The sequence below is a fragment of the Peromyscus californicus genome, unplaced genomic scaffold, assembly GCF_007827085.1.
Source record: "Peromyscus californicus insignis strain IS unplaced genomic scaffold, ASM782708v3 Scaffold_21__1_contigs__length_65335640, whole genome shotgun sequence".
NCBI lineage: Eukaryota > Metazoa > Chordata > Mammalia > Rodentia > Cricetidae > Peromyscus > Peromyscus californicus.
Window position 1 is genome coordinate 11,823,775 of NW_026294514.1, and position 17,241 is coordinate 11,841,015.

At 44.2% G+C, this 17,241-nt stretch overlaps 1 protein-coding gene across 1 annotated transcript in view; it reads left to right on the forward strand.

The window, feature by feature from the left end:
- The first annotated feature begins 11,327 nt into the window (after positions 1–11,327).
- Aox1 (aldehyde oxidase 1) overlaps positions 11,328–17,241 on the forward strand; it is a 75,758-nt gene continuing 69,844 nt past the window's right edge. Inside the window, exons 1-2 of the mRNA XM_052749505.1 lie at positions 11,328–11,447; positions 15,464–15,521. Of these exons, the coding sequence (XP_052605465.1) occupies positions 11,406–11,447; positions 15,464–15,521 (100 nt within the window). The 5' untranslated portion in view covers positions 11,328–11,405. The remainder of the gene's footprint in view (positions 11,448–15,463; positions 15,522–17,241) is intronic.

Below are 17,241 nucleotides of genomic sequence, written 5' to 3' on the forward strand. Positions count from 1 at the left end.
AACTGCAAACATACACTAGCAAAGAAAGACTTTTTCTCAGTTTACCTACTCCTCAGCTTCAGCAGTTACCACCACTGGGCTGTATGTGATTCAGCTGTTGTGCTTTTAAAGCAAATCTCTGATACTGAGTGATTTCATTCATAAAATACCTTTATATTTGTCTTTAAAGAAGAAGATTTTTCTGGGGTTGGAGAGATGGCTTAATCAGTAAAGTGCTTGAACAAACCTGGGGACCTGAGTTCAGATCCCCAAAAGTCCTGTACAAGTCAGGCTAGCCGCATGCACCTGTAACCCCAGTACTGGAGACGAGGAGACAGCAGGGTCCCTGAAGCTTGCTGGCCAGCAGTCTAGCCAAATCTGAGAGTTCTGGTTCAGTGAGAGACCCTAGCTCAGAGAGAATCAACTGAGGAAGACATCTTGACATTGACCTCCGGCCTCTACACACATGCGCGCGCGCACACACACACACACACACACACACACACACACACACTCGCACACTAATGAATTTCTTAACAAAGTTACCACAGTAGGATTAGGCAGGACTAGGGTTATAGCTCGGGATAGCTTGCCCTGCATGCGTGAGGCTTTAGTTCACAAAACTATCAATACATTCTTATTCTTTTCTAATAACTGATCTATTCAAATTTCCTTGATTACCATAAAAATACCCACTGATTTTACATTGTTTTGTTAAAAAAAAATCTTGTGTTTTTAAGGTTAAGTCAAGTAGCCTATCTCATAAAAATCAGTTTTTTCTCAAAATTCTCAAAAATAAATCATATTGTATACAAACATTTTCTGTAAGCTAGAGAAAATGATCACAAAATGTCCTTTGCATTATTTCCGTGTTTGCCCCTTTTATAAAACCTTGCTGATTTTGGCAGGCATTTTCAAGCAGTAGTCAGCAGGTGGCAGTACTACAGGGGAGGAGGGCGAAAGAGGAAAGAAAGGACCAAGGGCTTTTTACAGCATAGCTTTCTGGAGATGGACAATATGCCTTTTGGGGGACAGACTATATATTTCCCCATTTTAAAGTGTTTAGAACCATGGGTTTTAAATCTTCACAGATAAAGGATGCAGGGCATACACAGTTCAGTAGATAAGCCCTTGCCTGTTATATACAAGTCCCTAGAGTCAGTTCCGAACACCACCAAGAAAACCCTTTCACATGTATGTACAGCCACTACCACCATCAGCTGTAGAACAGTTCTTTACCTAAGGAAGAAGTCCTGCATCCCCGTACCTCCTAGGTGTAGATACCTTTGTTCTAGACATTTAAGAGCACGACTGTATCTAATCATTGTGACTGGCTTATTCTGTTGCACGGTGTTTTCTGGGTTCATCCATGTGGCAGATTCACTCCTTTCTATATTAACCAGCATTTTACTGCATGAATAGACCACAATTTTGCTTTATCCAGTTATCGTGATTGTACTTGACTTTTGTTTTTTCATTTCTCTTCCTGCTTGTTCCTGCTGTTATGAGTGATGTCGGTCTGAAAGCTCACGTGTAAATTTTTGCATGACCATGTTTTAATCTCTCTTTGAGCTTACACTCAGGATTGGAATTGTGTAAGGTGCTAGACTGTTTTACATGACTACCAACTCCATATTAGAATCCGTTTTTGGTTTTTTTTTTATTCTGCTTGTGATTCCAGCCTCTCTATGAAGTTGTATCTTGGCATGGTTCTGATGAACAATGTTGTTAAGTGTCTTTGCATGTACATCAGAGGCCAGTTGTGTGGCGCTGATGGCTCTTCTCTGCAGTAGAGTACCAGTCAGAGCCCTGCGTTAAGTTTAGCTTTGGTGTCTCCTTAACTTCATCACACCTGTCAGTTCCCTAGTCCTTCTTCCTCTCATGACATCTTGAGGATTACAGGTCAGTTATTTTGTAGAATATCCACAAATTGAGATTTGGGTTTTTTACTTTTTTCCCTCATGATCACACTGTGGTTATGCATTTTTTTAATGAATTTCACATGGAGGAGGCATCCTCATTACAACATATCAGGGATTCATTTTATTAGTCTGTCTCACTACCATGATGAAGGCTAACCTTGATCTCTTGGCTACTGTGGTATCCACTGGCTTTCTACAATGTGAAAGTTTTATCTTTTCCTTAAAGATTGGGGGAGATACTTTGAGTCTACACATCATGTTCCTCAAAATTTTGCTTAGTGATTTCAGTATTTATTAGTAGCTTTTGCTTGAAATCAATACCAGTGTGATGCACATGAGACCATTACTGACTTCATGTTCTACTGCCTCTGTGAGGAAATACTGTCTTTTCTTTTTTAATATTGACACAGTGATGTGAACTAATAGCCTCGTGTCATATTCTAGTTGAAAATTCATTACTGTCCATCTTTACTTCTTTATTCAAGTGATTCCAGCTTTGGTATTAGGAGCCCCTTCAGAATAGATTCTGACTTCCTTCAACAAGACTTCATACTCTTCTGACATTTCATTATTTTCTCACACCACAGATGTTCTAGGGTCATCATAATGTTTTTCCTGCCCTGGCCCTGGACTCAGATGCTTCTTCAGGAATTCTGATTTCCTTGACTGTAAAATTATGTTTAGCAACCAGAATCTGGGCTCTATGTTCATGGCTAACATTATGTAGTACTACCAGTCTATTTCTACACAGTATTATCATAAATCTAGTCACTCACAAAAAGCACCTATTTATTATTCCCCAGACTGTCGGCATGGCTTAATTCATGTTGGGCTTAGGGCTTCATAATACTACACTCAGGGTATCAGAGAAGCTGGTTCTAGAGGCTTTCCTAGCAGACACTGTTGGTGGAATTTCCTCTTCTTGATATTGTCCATAGATTGTCTTCACTTCCTTGCTACGTGAGCCGCCTCCCTCCCAACAAGGCTGCTTGTTCAAAGCCAGCTGTAGAAAGATCTATAGCGAAGCCCTCTAGCGAGATGGTGTTTTATAATGAAGTGTGCTCTCAGAAATGAGGTGATCTCTCCCCCTTGTCACTTTATTAGTTAGACACAAAGTCACTGTTCCTGCCCATAGTCAACTGGAAGGACTGAAACAAAGGCACGAGTGCCAGTAGATGGGGGTGGTAGGTGGTGTCCTTGTTGAAGTCGTCTATCATAGGGATTATAGTTGGGCCCTCTCGCAGATAGCACTAGGAAGCATATTTATGTGTATTAACCCACTGTTATGTGACAAAAGTTTTCCTGGGGTATGTGGTACACATATCTATTCACATCAGATAGGAAACCCACGACAGATGGATACCACCAAAGTCCAACTTGGTGAACCAATGAGTTGCATTGCGGTGACTTACAGGAATGTGGGTGAGGGGTTACTTACAGGAGCAGAAATGACTCAAAGACAGCTGTATCACCAATGCCCACCCCAGCATGGGTGACAGCTCACAGAGCTGGGAACCTGGAGCTCAGTGCACAGCCTGCAGGCCACTCAACAGGTTGGAGAGTGTCTCTTTTAAGTGCCTCCAGTCTAAAACTCTTCCAGGTAGCTGATCTGGTCTTAGAGTCTTCTTTGCAGCTTGGCTTAGCTAAGAGTATTCTTCAAAGCCTAGCTTACTTCCATCTGAGAGGGACTCTCAGGTTTTTTTGCTTACTCTAGTGTGGTAGTTCTCAACTTTCCTAATGCTGTGACCCTTTAAACAGTTCATTGTGTTATGGTGACCCCCAACCATAAAATTATTTTCATTGCTACTTCATAATTGTAATTTTGCTACTGTTATGAATTGCAATGTAAATATCTGTGTTGTCCAGTGGTCTTAGGTGACCCCTGTGAAAGGGCCATTTGACCCCCACCCCTAAGGGGTTGTGGGCACACAGGTTGAAAACCACTGCTCTAGTGAATCTGGTCAGTTTCAGGGACTTCCTGAAGCAATTTTGAGTTATTTACCTTCCTGTTTAAGGAACCCACAGGATGGAATGTTCTAGTCTCAGAGGAAACTGTTATACAACATCCACATAGATGTATACTTTTATATTTCTGTATGTATTGTGTGTATAATAAAACCATGATATATTAGAGTTGATCTAGTACCTCTAGTTTTAATTCAGTACCACAGGGTTCATTTTAGCATTCCCCTTTGCTTAATTTGTGATTTCTCAATCAGTGAGAAGCCTGGTTCTCATTATCTGAAAATATTTACTCGTTTGTTCAATTCTAGTACATAATTTCATAATTATTATCCCATATTCCCATTAGAACCACTTTACCACCTGGATTAATATATAATTCTTTGCCTTAGATTAGATGGTTTCATAAACCAGTGAGGTTCAGGCATACTGCTTCTCTTTGATGGTACCAGTGTGCATTCCCAGCAGCCCTCCAGTAGAGCACCCTGCAACCCTAACGGAATGTACTGTTATTTTTTTTTAATTTGTGCCAATAGCAGGTGAGAAATATTATCTTGGTACTGTTCCATTTGCATTTCTGGGGGTACTTTCCCTAGGTTTACTCTATCCTCATCTCCTATTTTTTCTCTGACCCATCTTTCTTAAACTAAAAGTGCTGCAGTGAAATCTATGTGTTGCTATGCCCCCGTCTGTCTCCTCTGTCTAGTCTTTGTTTCAGAAAGATAATTGCACTATGGTTTAATATAAAAATCATGATTATGTGTTCACCATGGATTATGGCTTTTACTGTTAAAATGCCTTCTTTTGATCTTCAGTGCTTTGCATCTTAAAAGGTCAATATTTTTAAATTATATTTGTTTCATCTTCCTGATGACTCCTGTATTCTAGTCCTCACGTGTGCGAGTGTCTACTTGAAATGGACACATCTGCAGTATTCTGTTTCCAAACCAAAACTGAAAGAAGAAAGTGACAACTGGGTTGTCTCATTCAGTATTTTTACTGAAGTATACTGTGATTTTTGTTTAAAAGTTTTTATCAAGTCCAGTTACTCAAAGTGTTAGTGTCATTGGCTCTGGAGAAGAGAAGGGATCCTGTTCTCCCGCTAGCCTTTTCTGCCTTTTCAGTTTGAAACTGTACACGTACATTTCATCCAGAAACATGCACACCTTACACCTGTGTATGCACATGCGCACACAATGTAGAGAAGAGATGTACCACCACCTGGAGCACTGTGGAGGATGGTCAGCCCTCCTTCTGAGAAAATAAGAATGGCCAGTGAAATACTGAAAGGAAAAAGTAAACTGAATGTACCTCTTAGCTAATATGAATGTAAAAAAAGACTCGGCTCAGAAAGAGGTGAGAAGGAACCCCTTTAAAGAGGTAGGTGGACCAGGAGCTGGCTTTTGCCTGAAGGTGCTTGTTTGGCTAGGGAAGCCTTATGATCCTGGGGCAGAGTGAACATCCCAGGGCTTGGCTGAAATGAAGTCTAGTGCAGATTCTTTCAATAAAGCTGAACTGTCTCAATAGAGCAGCAAACTAAAAATAAGTTCCCACTGGCCTTTTTCAGCCCTTGGAAATAACCCTGGTCCTGAACTTAGAACTAACATTCTGAGAATTTATAATAAAAACCAAACCCTTATTCCGATTTCAGCTGGAATCTGTACTCTCTGGAAAGTGTAGACTTGGAATTGAGGATGCAGTATAAGAAACCTATGAACTGTAGTTTTCCTTTTGTTGTAAGAAGCAAAGTCAGTCTTTTCTGGAGGAGGACGCCTTCGTCTCAGGCCTCATGCATTTTCCACAGCTCATATTCTGAGGGAAGTGAACAGCTAGCTCACAGGAGACAAAACAGGCAGCCATAGACCTCAGCCCACACAGGAGGGTCTGAGGTTCCAGCAGAAACAACTGTTGCAGCAGTAGAGTATGAAATGAGTGCCTGTGGTTCCAGCTGGGAGAGGCTTGAAGGTAACCAAGATGTTGAATGAAAATAGCAAGTCCCAGAAAAACCCACAGTGTTGCTTGAATCTATTTAATCTTAACAATAAAAACCCAGAGTCAGATATTAGGGTGAAAGCTGAAAGATCAGAGAAGCAGAGCCGCAGCCTTGAAACTTCTTACCTCTACAAATCTTCAGACCGAATGGGAGGCCGAGATCCTGTCTCCACCCACCTTATATTCCTGCTTCCTCCTCCCAAGTGCTGGGAGGAAAGGCGTGTGCCACCAACACCCTGGCCTCTATGGTTAACTAGTAGCTAGCTCCACACTCTGATCTCCAGGCAAGCTGTGTCTGTCAGAACACAAACAAAATATCACACAACACACGGTGTGGTTTCTTTGGGCTAAAGAGACCTACTGTAGATAGACCCAAGTACTGTTCTTAGGAGTACGATCATAGGTGCTAAAAACTACAGAAACCCAGTGCCTCCCTCCTCATCCACGTGACAGAGCTGTGCTTTAAGGGAACCGCTTACTGGAAATGATGTCTTCTCAGTACTTCACAGAAAAAAATGATTAGCTTGGAATGATTATTACTAATCTTGCTTTTTCTTTTCTCTTGCAGCAAGATGAGAAGGTGAAGTAGATATGGATCCTAGTTTTTCTGAGTTCTCAAAGCACCAAAAGAACAGAAGCATAATTAGGATCAAGACGTGAAACATGAAGAAGTATTCTGTTTTGGTTTTTACATGAAGACGTTTTCTGTTTTTTATTTTAGGGGGCTCTCATGGATTATTGCTTTGTCTATTCTTACATTGAGGTGTATGTGCACAAAATAGCCATATTTCAAATAGCAAACTTTTTTTTAAAAAAAACATTGGTCATTACATAACTTGTTAATTTAAATTTCTACCGAGTATCATTTAACTGTTAACTATTTTCCTTTTACCAAATAAAATATATCAGTAAATACTTTTGCATTGGTTACCTTGTATACCAGGATATCTTGTTTTTTGCTTTTGAGCCATTCGGTATACATGAAGATCAAAGAAGGTTTGAAATCATCTGTCCTGGCCTGTTGCCGTTTCCCCTTGGCATTCTGCTTTTCGAAATACTTGTTAGGTGTTGGCTTTTTTAACCACTTCAGCTGTATGTAATCTTACGGCTCAGGCAGTGGGAGCTGTGATGGTTAATATCTGCAGGATCTAGGATCACATAGGAGACAGGCTCTGGACATGTCGTGAGCGGCTTTCTAGACTAATGAAGGTGGGAAGAGCAGCACCAACCCACAGACTGGGGTCATACATGAATGAAGAGGGGAAAGCGAGCCGGGCACCAGCGTGGATCTTTGTTTCCTGACTGTGGGTGAGATGGGATCAGCTCCCTCATTCCTGCTGCCGTCCGTGCCTTCTCCATCATGGTGGAGTTGACCCTTTCACACTGCAAACTGAATAAGCCCTTACTCACTTAAGTTATCTTATTCAGGTATTTGTTCCTGCAACCAGAAAAGTAGCAACTACCCTAGTTTTCCAGAACTTATTTAAATTTTAGTTTTTTAAAATATATGTGTGTTTGTCGGTGCTGGGAACTAAGCTCAAGTCCTCTGGAAGAGCAGCAAATGCTTTTAACCACTGAGCCATCTCATCAGTCCCATATAGGTAAGGATGGCTGGGCTAACTTAATGGCCTGCCTTCTCTCTTCTTTAAATCATGTGGGTATATATATGCACAAGTGAGTGCAGGAGCCGGAGGAATCCAGAAGAATGCACTGGATCCCTTGGAGCTAGAGTGCTAAGAGGCTGTGAGCCATCTGACATGGATGCTAGGAACTGAACTCTGGTCTCTGTAAGAGCATGAACTGATCCATCTCTCTAGCCCATTTCCAGGCACATTTCAATTCCTTTCTTATAATTTTAAGGAATAATCCTACTTGTGCCGCAAGCCGTAGGGAGCCAAATATTGAAAACATAAGCCTATGGGGAGCATTCCTACTCAAATAATTCCAGGTAAATGTAGTGGGTAGCCATTCCAGCTTTGATCTGGAAGTTCCAACCCCCACTGAGTCTTCGGCAACTGTCACACCTACAAGGCGGGACCAAGGGAGGCACTCCAGAGAACACCGCTGGACTGCAATACACCTTCCCCAGACCCCGAGACCTACCTATCCCTTAATTTGTAAGTTACGCCATTAAATAAATCTCCTTTTAACTACGTGGAGTGGCCTTAATAATTACACCAATAGGTAAACACTTCATGCAAGTTAACCATTAGTTCACCTGGGTTAACAAGACTGGCAAGTGCTTGGCCCTTAGTTTGACTTATCCGAAGACCAGGTAACATGGACTGTTTAAACCTAGAGAAAAGTTACTGATTAATGAACTTGGGATCCTTTTCTTAGGAATAGTTAACCATTCACAATGGCATCTTTTCCTGGAAAACAGGGAGAAATAACAGATATGGTTTTAAAACATTAGGCAGCTTCATCTACAGCTAAGCTAGTATTACTCAAGCGTATGATCTCCAAAATTAATGAGTTTCAAAGTTAAAGCAAATGAAACGGAAGAGTTTTTATTTTCCTTGATTACTTTTCTTATCCAAATCGCATCTCTGTTTCCTTAAAATGTTTGCTAGTGGTGAAAATGGCATCTTCGTCTTGTTCCCAATTTCTGTGAGAATGCCTCTCCTGAAGAAAGTGGTGGTAACACCTGGAAAACCCATATTAGGATCACATTGCAGCATAAACTATTATTATTTGAGTGGGGTTTTTTGTTTTGTTTTGTTTTTTATCTCAATTGGTACTGACTTTGTCCAATGCTGCTTGGCACTGAAATTTGATTAACACCCAACCAAGAGATAAAATTCATAATTACTGTTTGCTGTAGTCTAAAGAATGAGAAGGTGTGGGGGGGGGGGCAGCGCCTGGAGTACCACAGAAGTGACTCTAGGAAGCTCCTACACATCCCTGAGGCAAGACACAGAAAGAGTGGAATTTAGAGGACTCCCCCCACCCCCATCCCAAGACAGGCTGGAAAGATGGCTCAGAAGTTAAGAGCACTGGATGCTCTTCCAGAGGTCCTGAGTTCAATTCCCAGCACCCACAGGGTGGCTCACAACCATCTGTAGTGAGATCTGGTGCCCTCTTTCCTGCAGGCAGAACACTGTATATATAATAAATAAATCTTTAAAAAAAAACCAAAAAGCTCCAAGGCTAGAGCATGAGCCCAGCTCTCTGGTTGCTGGGTGTGATGACCCTGATCAGCTGGTGTGGAGCCAGCTGGAGTAAATGATAACAGTAATAGCACGGTGGTCTAGGACTAGCATTGACATGATGAAAACACCCATGGATTTGTTGACACTGAAACCTTGTGTTTTGCTCGCTTCAAACACTTCCGGAGGCTGGAAGTTACAAGTGTGTGCCACTTGTAATCCAAACTCCACTTTTTAATACATGCCAGCCATCATCTCAGCTCTTAACTTTACACTTTGCTGTATGATATCAGGACTAAAAATATCTGTTCTTTGCTAACTGACCTCATTTTAACTCCTGTCTACAGAGGCCACCAGAGGAGAAAACAGAGGGTGAAGGGACGTCACTTGCTCCTTCCTAAAAGCCGACACCTTTTGCCGGCTTCACCCTAGTGATGGCATGTTGCACAACAGTACCCATTGGTCCAGCTGCCAGCTTGCTTCAGCACTCCCGGAATCAGCCTAATGGCCCAATCTGGAGTGGTGCACCTACATCAGAGGCCACGGCCTGCCTCTTCACAAGACGACTTCACACCCCTCTGAAATGCCCCCTCCAGAGATACTGACAAAGACTGAGCTTTTCCCTCAGAGCTTTTCCAGATACCTAGGTTTTAGTAATCCAGCCCCTTCCCTCTGCTAGCCCATTTGGTTCTTGCACATTGCTGGAAGCATGCAAAATAATACAAGCTCATAGGAAAGATTTTGACACTATCTAGAAAATTTGCATATCTATCTACTATTTGTTTCTACAATCCCACTTTTGGGAAACTATCAAAAATTCTCTTAGACAAATGTCAGGGTGCCATGGTTTGTAATAACAAATGAGCAGCAAAAACATTCCATACCACCACCATCACAACAACAAAAATCTAAACAATTGCCAATGGATGGCAGGTTATTTGAAAACCCTGTGAAATGAAAGTATCTTTTCACTAAGTTGGTGACCACGAAAGGGATAACTGGAATGGAAAAGATTTTCAGTTTGCATCTTCAGCAGAATGTGCTGCATGGATAAGAATGCCCACAGGTTTTATTGGTACTGTAATACTGATGTTCTTGTTTTTAAATAGATCTATGTACAAAATAAAGCAAATAGCTTGTTTTTTTAAATATTTATTTTAAGTGTATGAGTGGTGTGTGTGTGTGTGTGTGTGTGTGTGTGTGTGTGTGTGTGTGTGTGTGTGTTATGTGCATGCCTGGGGTCCTGGGACATCAGAAGAAGGAAATCAGGTTCCCTGGAACTGGAGTTAAGGATGACTATGGGGCTTGGGAATTGAACTCCAGTCCTCACTTAGAGTAACAAGTGCTCTTAACACTGAGCCATCTCCCCACCCCATGTCAAACAAAGTATCCCCACTCCCCCAAAAAAAGGTATGCCAGATATGGTGGCACACACCTTTAAGGAAGGGAAGGAAGGAAGGAAGGAAGGAAGGAAGGGAGGGAGGGAGGGAGGGAGGGAGGGAGGGAGGGAGGGAGAAGGAAAGTGTGTGGACATGCTTTGTGTCTACTGACGCATTTAGGGGTAAAACACTGCGTGTGAAATTTGCTTGGAGACACCCAGGAAGCCAGGAAATGTTAACCACTTAACCACTAAAGCTCCTGGAGTTGTGGAGATGTGGGTTATTCTCTTCGACGAACAAACTTGGCCAGTTTTCACAAAGAAAATGTGTAGCCCAGCACTCAGGAGACAGAGGCAGGCAGAGATCTGAGACCAGGCTGGTTTACAAAGGTGTGTGTGTGTGTGTGTGTGTGTGTGTGTGTGTGTGTGTGTGTGTGCAGGGAATAATGTGTTTGCATGAACAATATAATCTAGGAAGGCATACCAAGTGAAACGAGGTCTGAAAATTAGTTTGATCTCATTCGAGATGTGCCAAGTTTTATAATGTAAAGAGAGAGCCAAAGGGTTACCTTCTGAGCGCAGGTTTCAAGTATGCAGGTAAGTATTTCCCAAGTAAATAAGCATGGTTATTTGCTGCTAAGGACACAGGACTCTCGGGATGTGAGTCAGCAATACAACCAGCCTGACCTCCCCCTGAACAAGCGGAGAGGGTTCAAACAAACTGGAAGCCAATTCGAATAAGCAAGCGTTGGCACCAGTTAGCTACCAAAGCAATGACCCGGGACCTCCTGAGCCATCCCATCGATGCCAAAAGATTGCGGTGCGCCTCCCGCTTGGCACACTGGACAGGGGTCTGGACAGTTTTCCTGTTAGGAACTGGGCAGCACTGGTTCTTCCAGAAGTTTCTGGGCGGGCAGGCGGGCGGAGGCCTGAGGCTCAGGCAAGCCCCTCCCCTCCGCCTCAGGCAATTTATTCTCGGCTGGGGCTGGCGCTGCTCAGGACCTGCTGGGGACCTCGGGCGTCATGGATCCCCCGCAGCTGCTCTTCTTCGTGAATGGCCGGAAGGTGAGCGCCCGCGGGCTGCCCAGGAAGGGAAGGCCCCTGCACCAGTCCCTGGCCCCTTCCGATCCTGCACCCCGCTTTCCCACGACCTTGGCATGGGATGTCATGCGTCACTACCTGCACGTAGGAGACTAAGGGCGAGTTTCAGAATTGCCTGAATTCCAGGGTCTCTCCCTTCCCAACATCCCCAATCCCTGGCCTTCCCATCCATCGTAGTGGGATATGCAAGCCCACCCCCTCCTCAAACAGCAGGGAAAAGAGCTCTGTTCTTAACCCATCCAGCACCGTGAACCCAGACCTTCCCACCCTCAAAGCCCCGGCTAATAACATCTTCCAGCACATTTGAATAGACAGCCTCAGTTCTCAGCTTGTCTAGGGTGAGCAGTACCCAGTAGTGACGGGACCACAGTGATGCACGGATCCAAGCTACCCCGTTATTTCTCAGATGAAGTTGTGACTTCGTAAAGTCAAAGCAAGTTCCTGGCACAGCACAGCTTGCCAGAAACTGGCTCTAGGGACCCCTGCTGGCTGTGGAGTTCTGTTTTGTTTTATGTGTGTGTGTACTTTGGCTCAGAAGACCTTGCTGGCTGTTCCAAGCCAAGCCTGTTGCTCCTGCACAGCAAAGCCCCTGGGCATCATTAAACGCCGAGGTCTGGGCAATGACCTTGCTTGTTCAGAGTGTTCTCAGTATAAACTGATAGCGTTTTTGCGGGGGTGGTGCTCAGTGGCGGTGCTCCTCCGTTTGGATCTACTGTGGCCCCAGCCTCTGGCTGTGGACAAACAGCGCCCTGGCTGGGCCTGGCTGACCCTCAGGAAGCCAAGGAAGGTTTAGCACCAGACGCTCCCTGTGGGAGGCGGGTTCTGAGGCCGTGAGTTGGTTCACACAGCTGTGGTTTTGTAATGTGTTTTCTTGAAGAACAGGGTCTCTCAAATTATACGAGTCCCCCCGCTAAAAAGCTCATGTGTCCCTGCTTTATGGGCCTCACATGGGATAAGATGGATCCTTAATGGGCACCATTCGGGCCCCACAGGACCAGTGTGAGGGCAAGGGAGGCTCATGGGGTGAAATGGATGTCTCCCTCCTTCCTGCTTTCTTTTGCATCACAGAATAAGCACAGGAGTCTTCTGTCCTTAGTAAACAAGCAGGGATTCCCTTCCTCATCTGCCACTCACCGCTCACCCACACTGCCTCATGGAGGAGGCTCACTCCTTTACTAAGGGGGAGGGGCAATGCTACTGACTGCGTAAGGCGTGATCATGAACATTCAATCCGCGGTTTTATTAACAGCCTAACACATGCCAAACTGTGTTTGGGCTTATGGAATACAGCAAGCTATAGAAATGCTGAGGTCCCTGCTGGTGTGGAGTTGGCCCGTCCTGGGTAACAGCTAACACGCATATGAACAGAAGAGAGAGTGTGGTGTCGGACCTAAAGCAAAGTGAGATGGACAGACTCTGATGAAGGGGACACTGGAGCAGTGTCTGGGATGAAGTAACCAAGCATACATATGGGGAAAGAATATTTCAGGCAGAGAAATCCAGGTGCGAATGTCCTGGGACAGGAGATTATTTACACGCTCAGAGAATAAACTGTTGGGGCTGGAGAAGTGGCCAGGAGCCGGAGTCCAGCCTTATAGCTGATACTGGGAGTTTAGTTCCGGGAGGCCGCAGCCATATGGAGTCTGATATCTCCCTCTTTCTCCCCGCCCTGCTTCCAAACGGGAGGTTTTTTTTTTTTTTGGTTTTTTTGAGACAGGGTTTCTCTGTGTAGCTTTGCGCCTTTCCTGGAACTCACTTGGTAGCCCAGGCTGGCCTCGAACTCACAGAGATCCGCCTGGCTCTGCCTCCCGAGTGCTGGGATTAAAGGCGTGCGCCACCACCGCCCGGCTCCAAACAGGAGTTTTTAATGAGTAGGGCAGCTTTATGTTCTGTTGATTTCTAAGAATAAAGGATCCTTTCTTATCTGAAGGCTCATTCCTCTCTCTCAGGCCCCCCCCCCCCGCCCCCCGCTGGCACCGCTGGGGACCTCCAGGTGCCTTGGACCTGGTCCTGGGATCAAATGTTCTGTGATTCCATTTGTAAAGAAGACTCTAGAAATACTGGTTAAGTTTTTGAAATGATCCCCCGACCCCACAAAAACAAACAAACAAACATCGTGTCGGCTTTTCCCTCCCATTCTTGCCCCTCCCAATTTTGGTGAAGCGTGTATTTCAACACCGATCAGCAAGTGAGGGGCTGTTCGGAGAAGCATGAGAAGCCATTGGCGAGAAGGGCCCCGTCAAAAGCCAGACTTCTGGGACTCAGATCTGCCTTTGCGAGGACTCCTGGAACACCTTCGGGGTGCTCTGGTGACCTGCACAGCAGGCCTTTTGGCTTTGGCTTTTTGCTCTGCGTGAGAGGAAGGCTGAATGTAAACACAATGAAAGTTAAGAGTCCATGCATTGCCTGAGTTCAAGAGTGTGCAGGGGCTGTTTAGGGAAGACGCGCTGCCAGGAGTTTTAAGTTCTCAAACACAGGGACTCGGGTGTTAATTCACGGAAATTGGTTCCTCTCCAAGAAAGCTTGAGTCCAGGGTGGAAGAGAGGGTCATAACAAGTGTCTGGCAGGTTCAGGAATTCCCTACATGGCATGGCCAGTGCACGGGATGATCAGACTAGTGTTTTCAAGGGGTCACTTGTGCAGGCAAGGCTTGTGGGTGGCAGAGTAGAAGCCGAGAGACCTGGGAGACGGCTGTTATAATTGTGCAGGCTCCAGATGATAACGGCCCATGCTGGTGGTGGCAGCGTGGTGGAGAATCATTTTCAGACTCTCAAGGAGCAGAACTTGGTGACAGGGATTGCCGTGGGTGGAAAGAAAGAAAAAGTTAGAAATAACCCAGGTTTCAAACCTTAGATGTCCTGGCAGAGAGTCAGGCTGTGAGCTGGTTGGGGAAAAGAGGAAGAGAGTAAACTCAATGAATTAACTTGAAGTTTGTTTGAGAGCCAGACTTATCCTATGGAAGGTGTACGTGTGTACGCGCACGCGCGCATGCTCTCATGCAGCATACTCTCGCATCGCACGTTCCTCAAATAGTTTTGCTTTGTCCTGCGAGGGCCTGGATAAAGTTGCAGGGGAGGAGTCAGCTCTGGATGCGTGCCTTCTCTGCCTTCCTTCCCAGAGGGACAAAGTACCTCAACATGGAGAAAGATGGTTAAGGTTTATGAAGAGATGAAGCAAGCCATGCCTTTGTCTGTTCCGTGAATGCCAAAGGAATCTCAAATGCACAGGACATGAAAACAGAGGAGGGAACCAGCTGGGGGACCTCAGCAGGGAGGAAATGAATAACAACAAAGTAAAAATGCCACGAACCCATTACTTTATGTGCTAACTTAAAACATTCAATTCAAATTTTATTTTATGTGTATGGGTGCTTGGCTTACATATATGTCTGTGCAACACATGCATGCCCAAAACATTAATTTTTAAAATTTAAATCAAAATAGAGAAAGCAGGATTCCAGGGAACCAGGACCATCCATCATGTTTCAGTTCCTGCCCCCGAGTATCTGTCAGCCCAGTTGCTTAAGTGTGCCTAGCTGCACAGCCTTGCCTGGCTCAGCACATGCATTTGCTGCTTGGGTTTGGGTATGTGGGGACATGGCTGGTTATGGTCTACTTGGCAAACATGTCTTTTAAGTTAGCTGCATCCATCTTTCAGACACTCTGCTCTGCCAGCAGCTCCTCTCTCTGTTCTGTTTCTCTTCCTCCCCAACCCACTGCTCTGTTCTCTCCCAGTGTCCTTCTAGGGGAAGCTGGACAGAGTCACTAGTGTTCCTGTGAGTGGAAACAGCCACAGCCTTAGGGAACAGTGACAATTCCGGACAAGGAACAGTCAGGGATGGAGATTTATACTTTTATTTTGATGTTGATGTTTGCACATCACAGATGCATTTCTCTGGAACCAGCAGGGTCCTACCAGTGTGAACATAACATCACACCAGCTCTTGTTTGTGTGTGCATGACTATGTTTCTCTTGCACAGGTGGTAGAAAAGCATGTGGATCCTGAAATGATGCTGTTACCATACCTGAGGAAGAACCGTATCCTTTGCTGTGTGCTGTGAGTGTGTGTGTTTGTGCATGTTAAGTCTATGAGCCTGTGAGAGTCTGTGTTTGTGTGTGAGAATTTGTGGGAGTGGGAATCTGTGAGAACATATGTGTGTGAAATTGTGAGTGCATATATCTGGAAGTCTATAGCATGTCTTGAGTGTATATGTATATGTTCTTGCGTGTGAATTTGTGAGGGATGTAAGTGTGTGGACAAGTGTGAGTCTTGGTGTATGTGTTTGAGATGTAAGATGTTTATGTATGTCTGTGAGTGTTGTGTGCGAGAGTGGATCTGTAAGTGTTTTGTGTGTGACTTGCGAGAATGTGTGTTTGAGTGAGAGTGAGTGTGTGAATATGTGCATGCATGTAAATGCGAATGAGTGTGGATATATGCCAGAATGTGCTAGGTATGTGTATGAGCCTCTCTCTCGTGTGTGTGTGTGTGTGTGTGTGTGTGTGTGTGTGTGTGTGTGTTTGAGTATGTATTGGTGAGCCTCTGAGAGTGTGTGCAAAAGTGTTTGCAAGAGTGTTTGTGTATAAGAGTTTGTGGGAATTTGCAAGAGTTTTTAAGTGTGTGAATTTAGGCCTATGAGTATGTGTGCATGAGTGTGCCTAAATGAGTATATGTATGTGTGACTGGGTTTGTGTGTGGGAGAGCATTTTAGTGAGAGGGTCTGTGAATGTGTATATGTGAATGTGCATGTGTACAAGAGTATATGAGTTGTGTGAGAATGACTGTCCTTATGTGTGTATGTGTGGGTGTTTGAGTGTGTGTGTATGAGTGTTTGAGTATATGTGGAAATAATGTATGGATGTGTGAGATTAAGGGTAACTTTGTGATGTTTTTGAGTGTGTGAGTAGTGTGTTTGAGTGTGTGAGTATTGTGTTTGAGTGTGTGAGTGGTGTCTTTCAGTGTGTGAGTGGCGTATTTGAGTATGTGAGTGTGTGTGTGTTTGAATGAGTGTGTCAGCGTGTTCTCTTAACCTCTGTTTTAGCACTAATTCAGTGCTATAAGATGGAGAAACAAGCAAGGGGAAGTACAGAGATGGATGTTGAAAGCATTAATTAAGCATCCTCTAGAATTAACAGACAATTTTTGTACTTTATCTTCAGTGACTGACGGTTATGCCATTGGAAAAAGAAAACATAGAAGTCTCCTGAAAGTAAATGAAAAATGGGTGCACGCCTTTAATCCCTGCACTTGGGTGGCAGAGGCAGGATGAGTTCTGTGAGTTCGAGGCCAGCCTGTTCTACATAGTGAGTTCCAGGACAACCAGAGCTGTTACACAGAGAAACCCTGTCTCGAACACCAAAAAAATATAATAATAATAATGATGATGATGATGATGATGATGATAGAAGAGATTTGAGGGAACAGTTAGAAGTTTCAGCTGACAAGATACAGACAATAACTTACTGTGTTTCTAGTGTGACACAGATATTTCATAAAGTATTTATAATATAACATTTTGTGCATTTCCTCAGAGACCTACATAATGATGAAGGCAAATATACAGTGCACTCCCACCTGCAAATTCTCAAAATACTTACATGCATAGACTCTTCTTCAGTCTGGCCCTATTTTTGACAGCCTGTGTTCCGGCTTCATATAAAGGGTGGGTGCATGCCGTAACGCACAAAAGGAAGCCAGAAATTATAAGACTTAAGTAGCAGCCATTGGTGAATGAATCCACATTGAACTTTCCTAGACGTG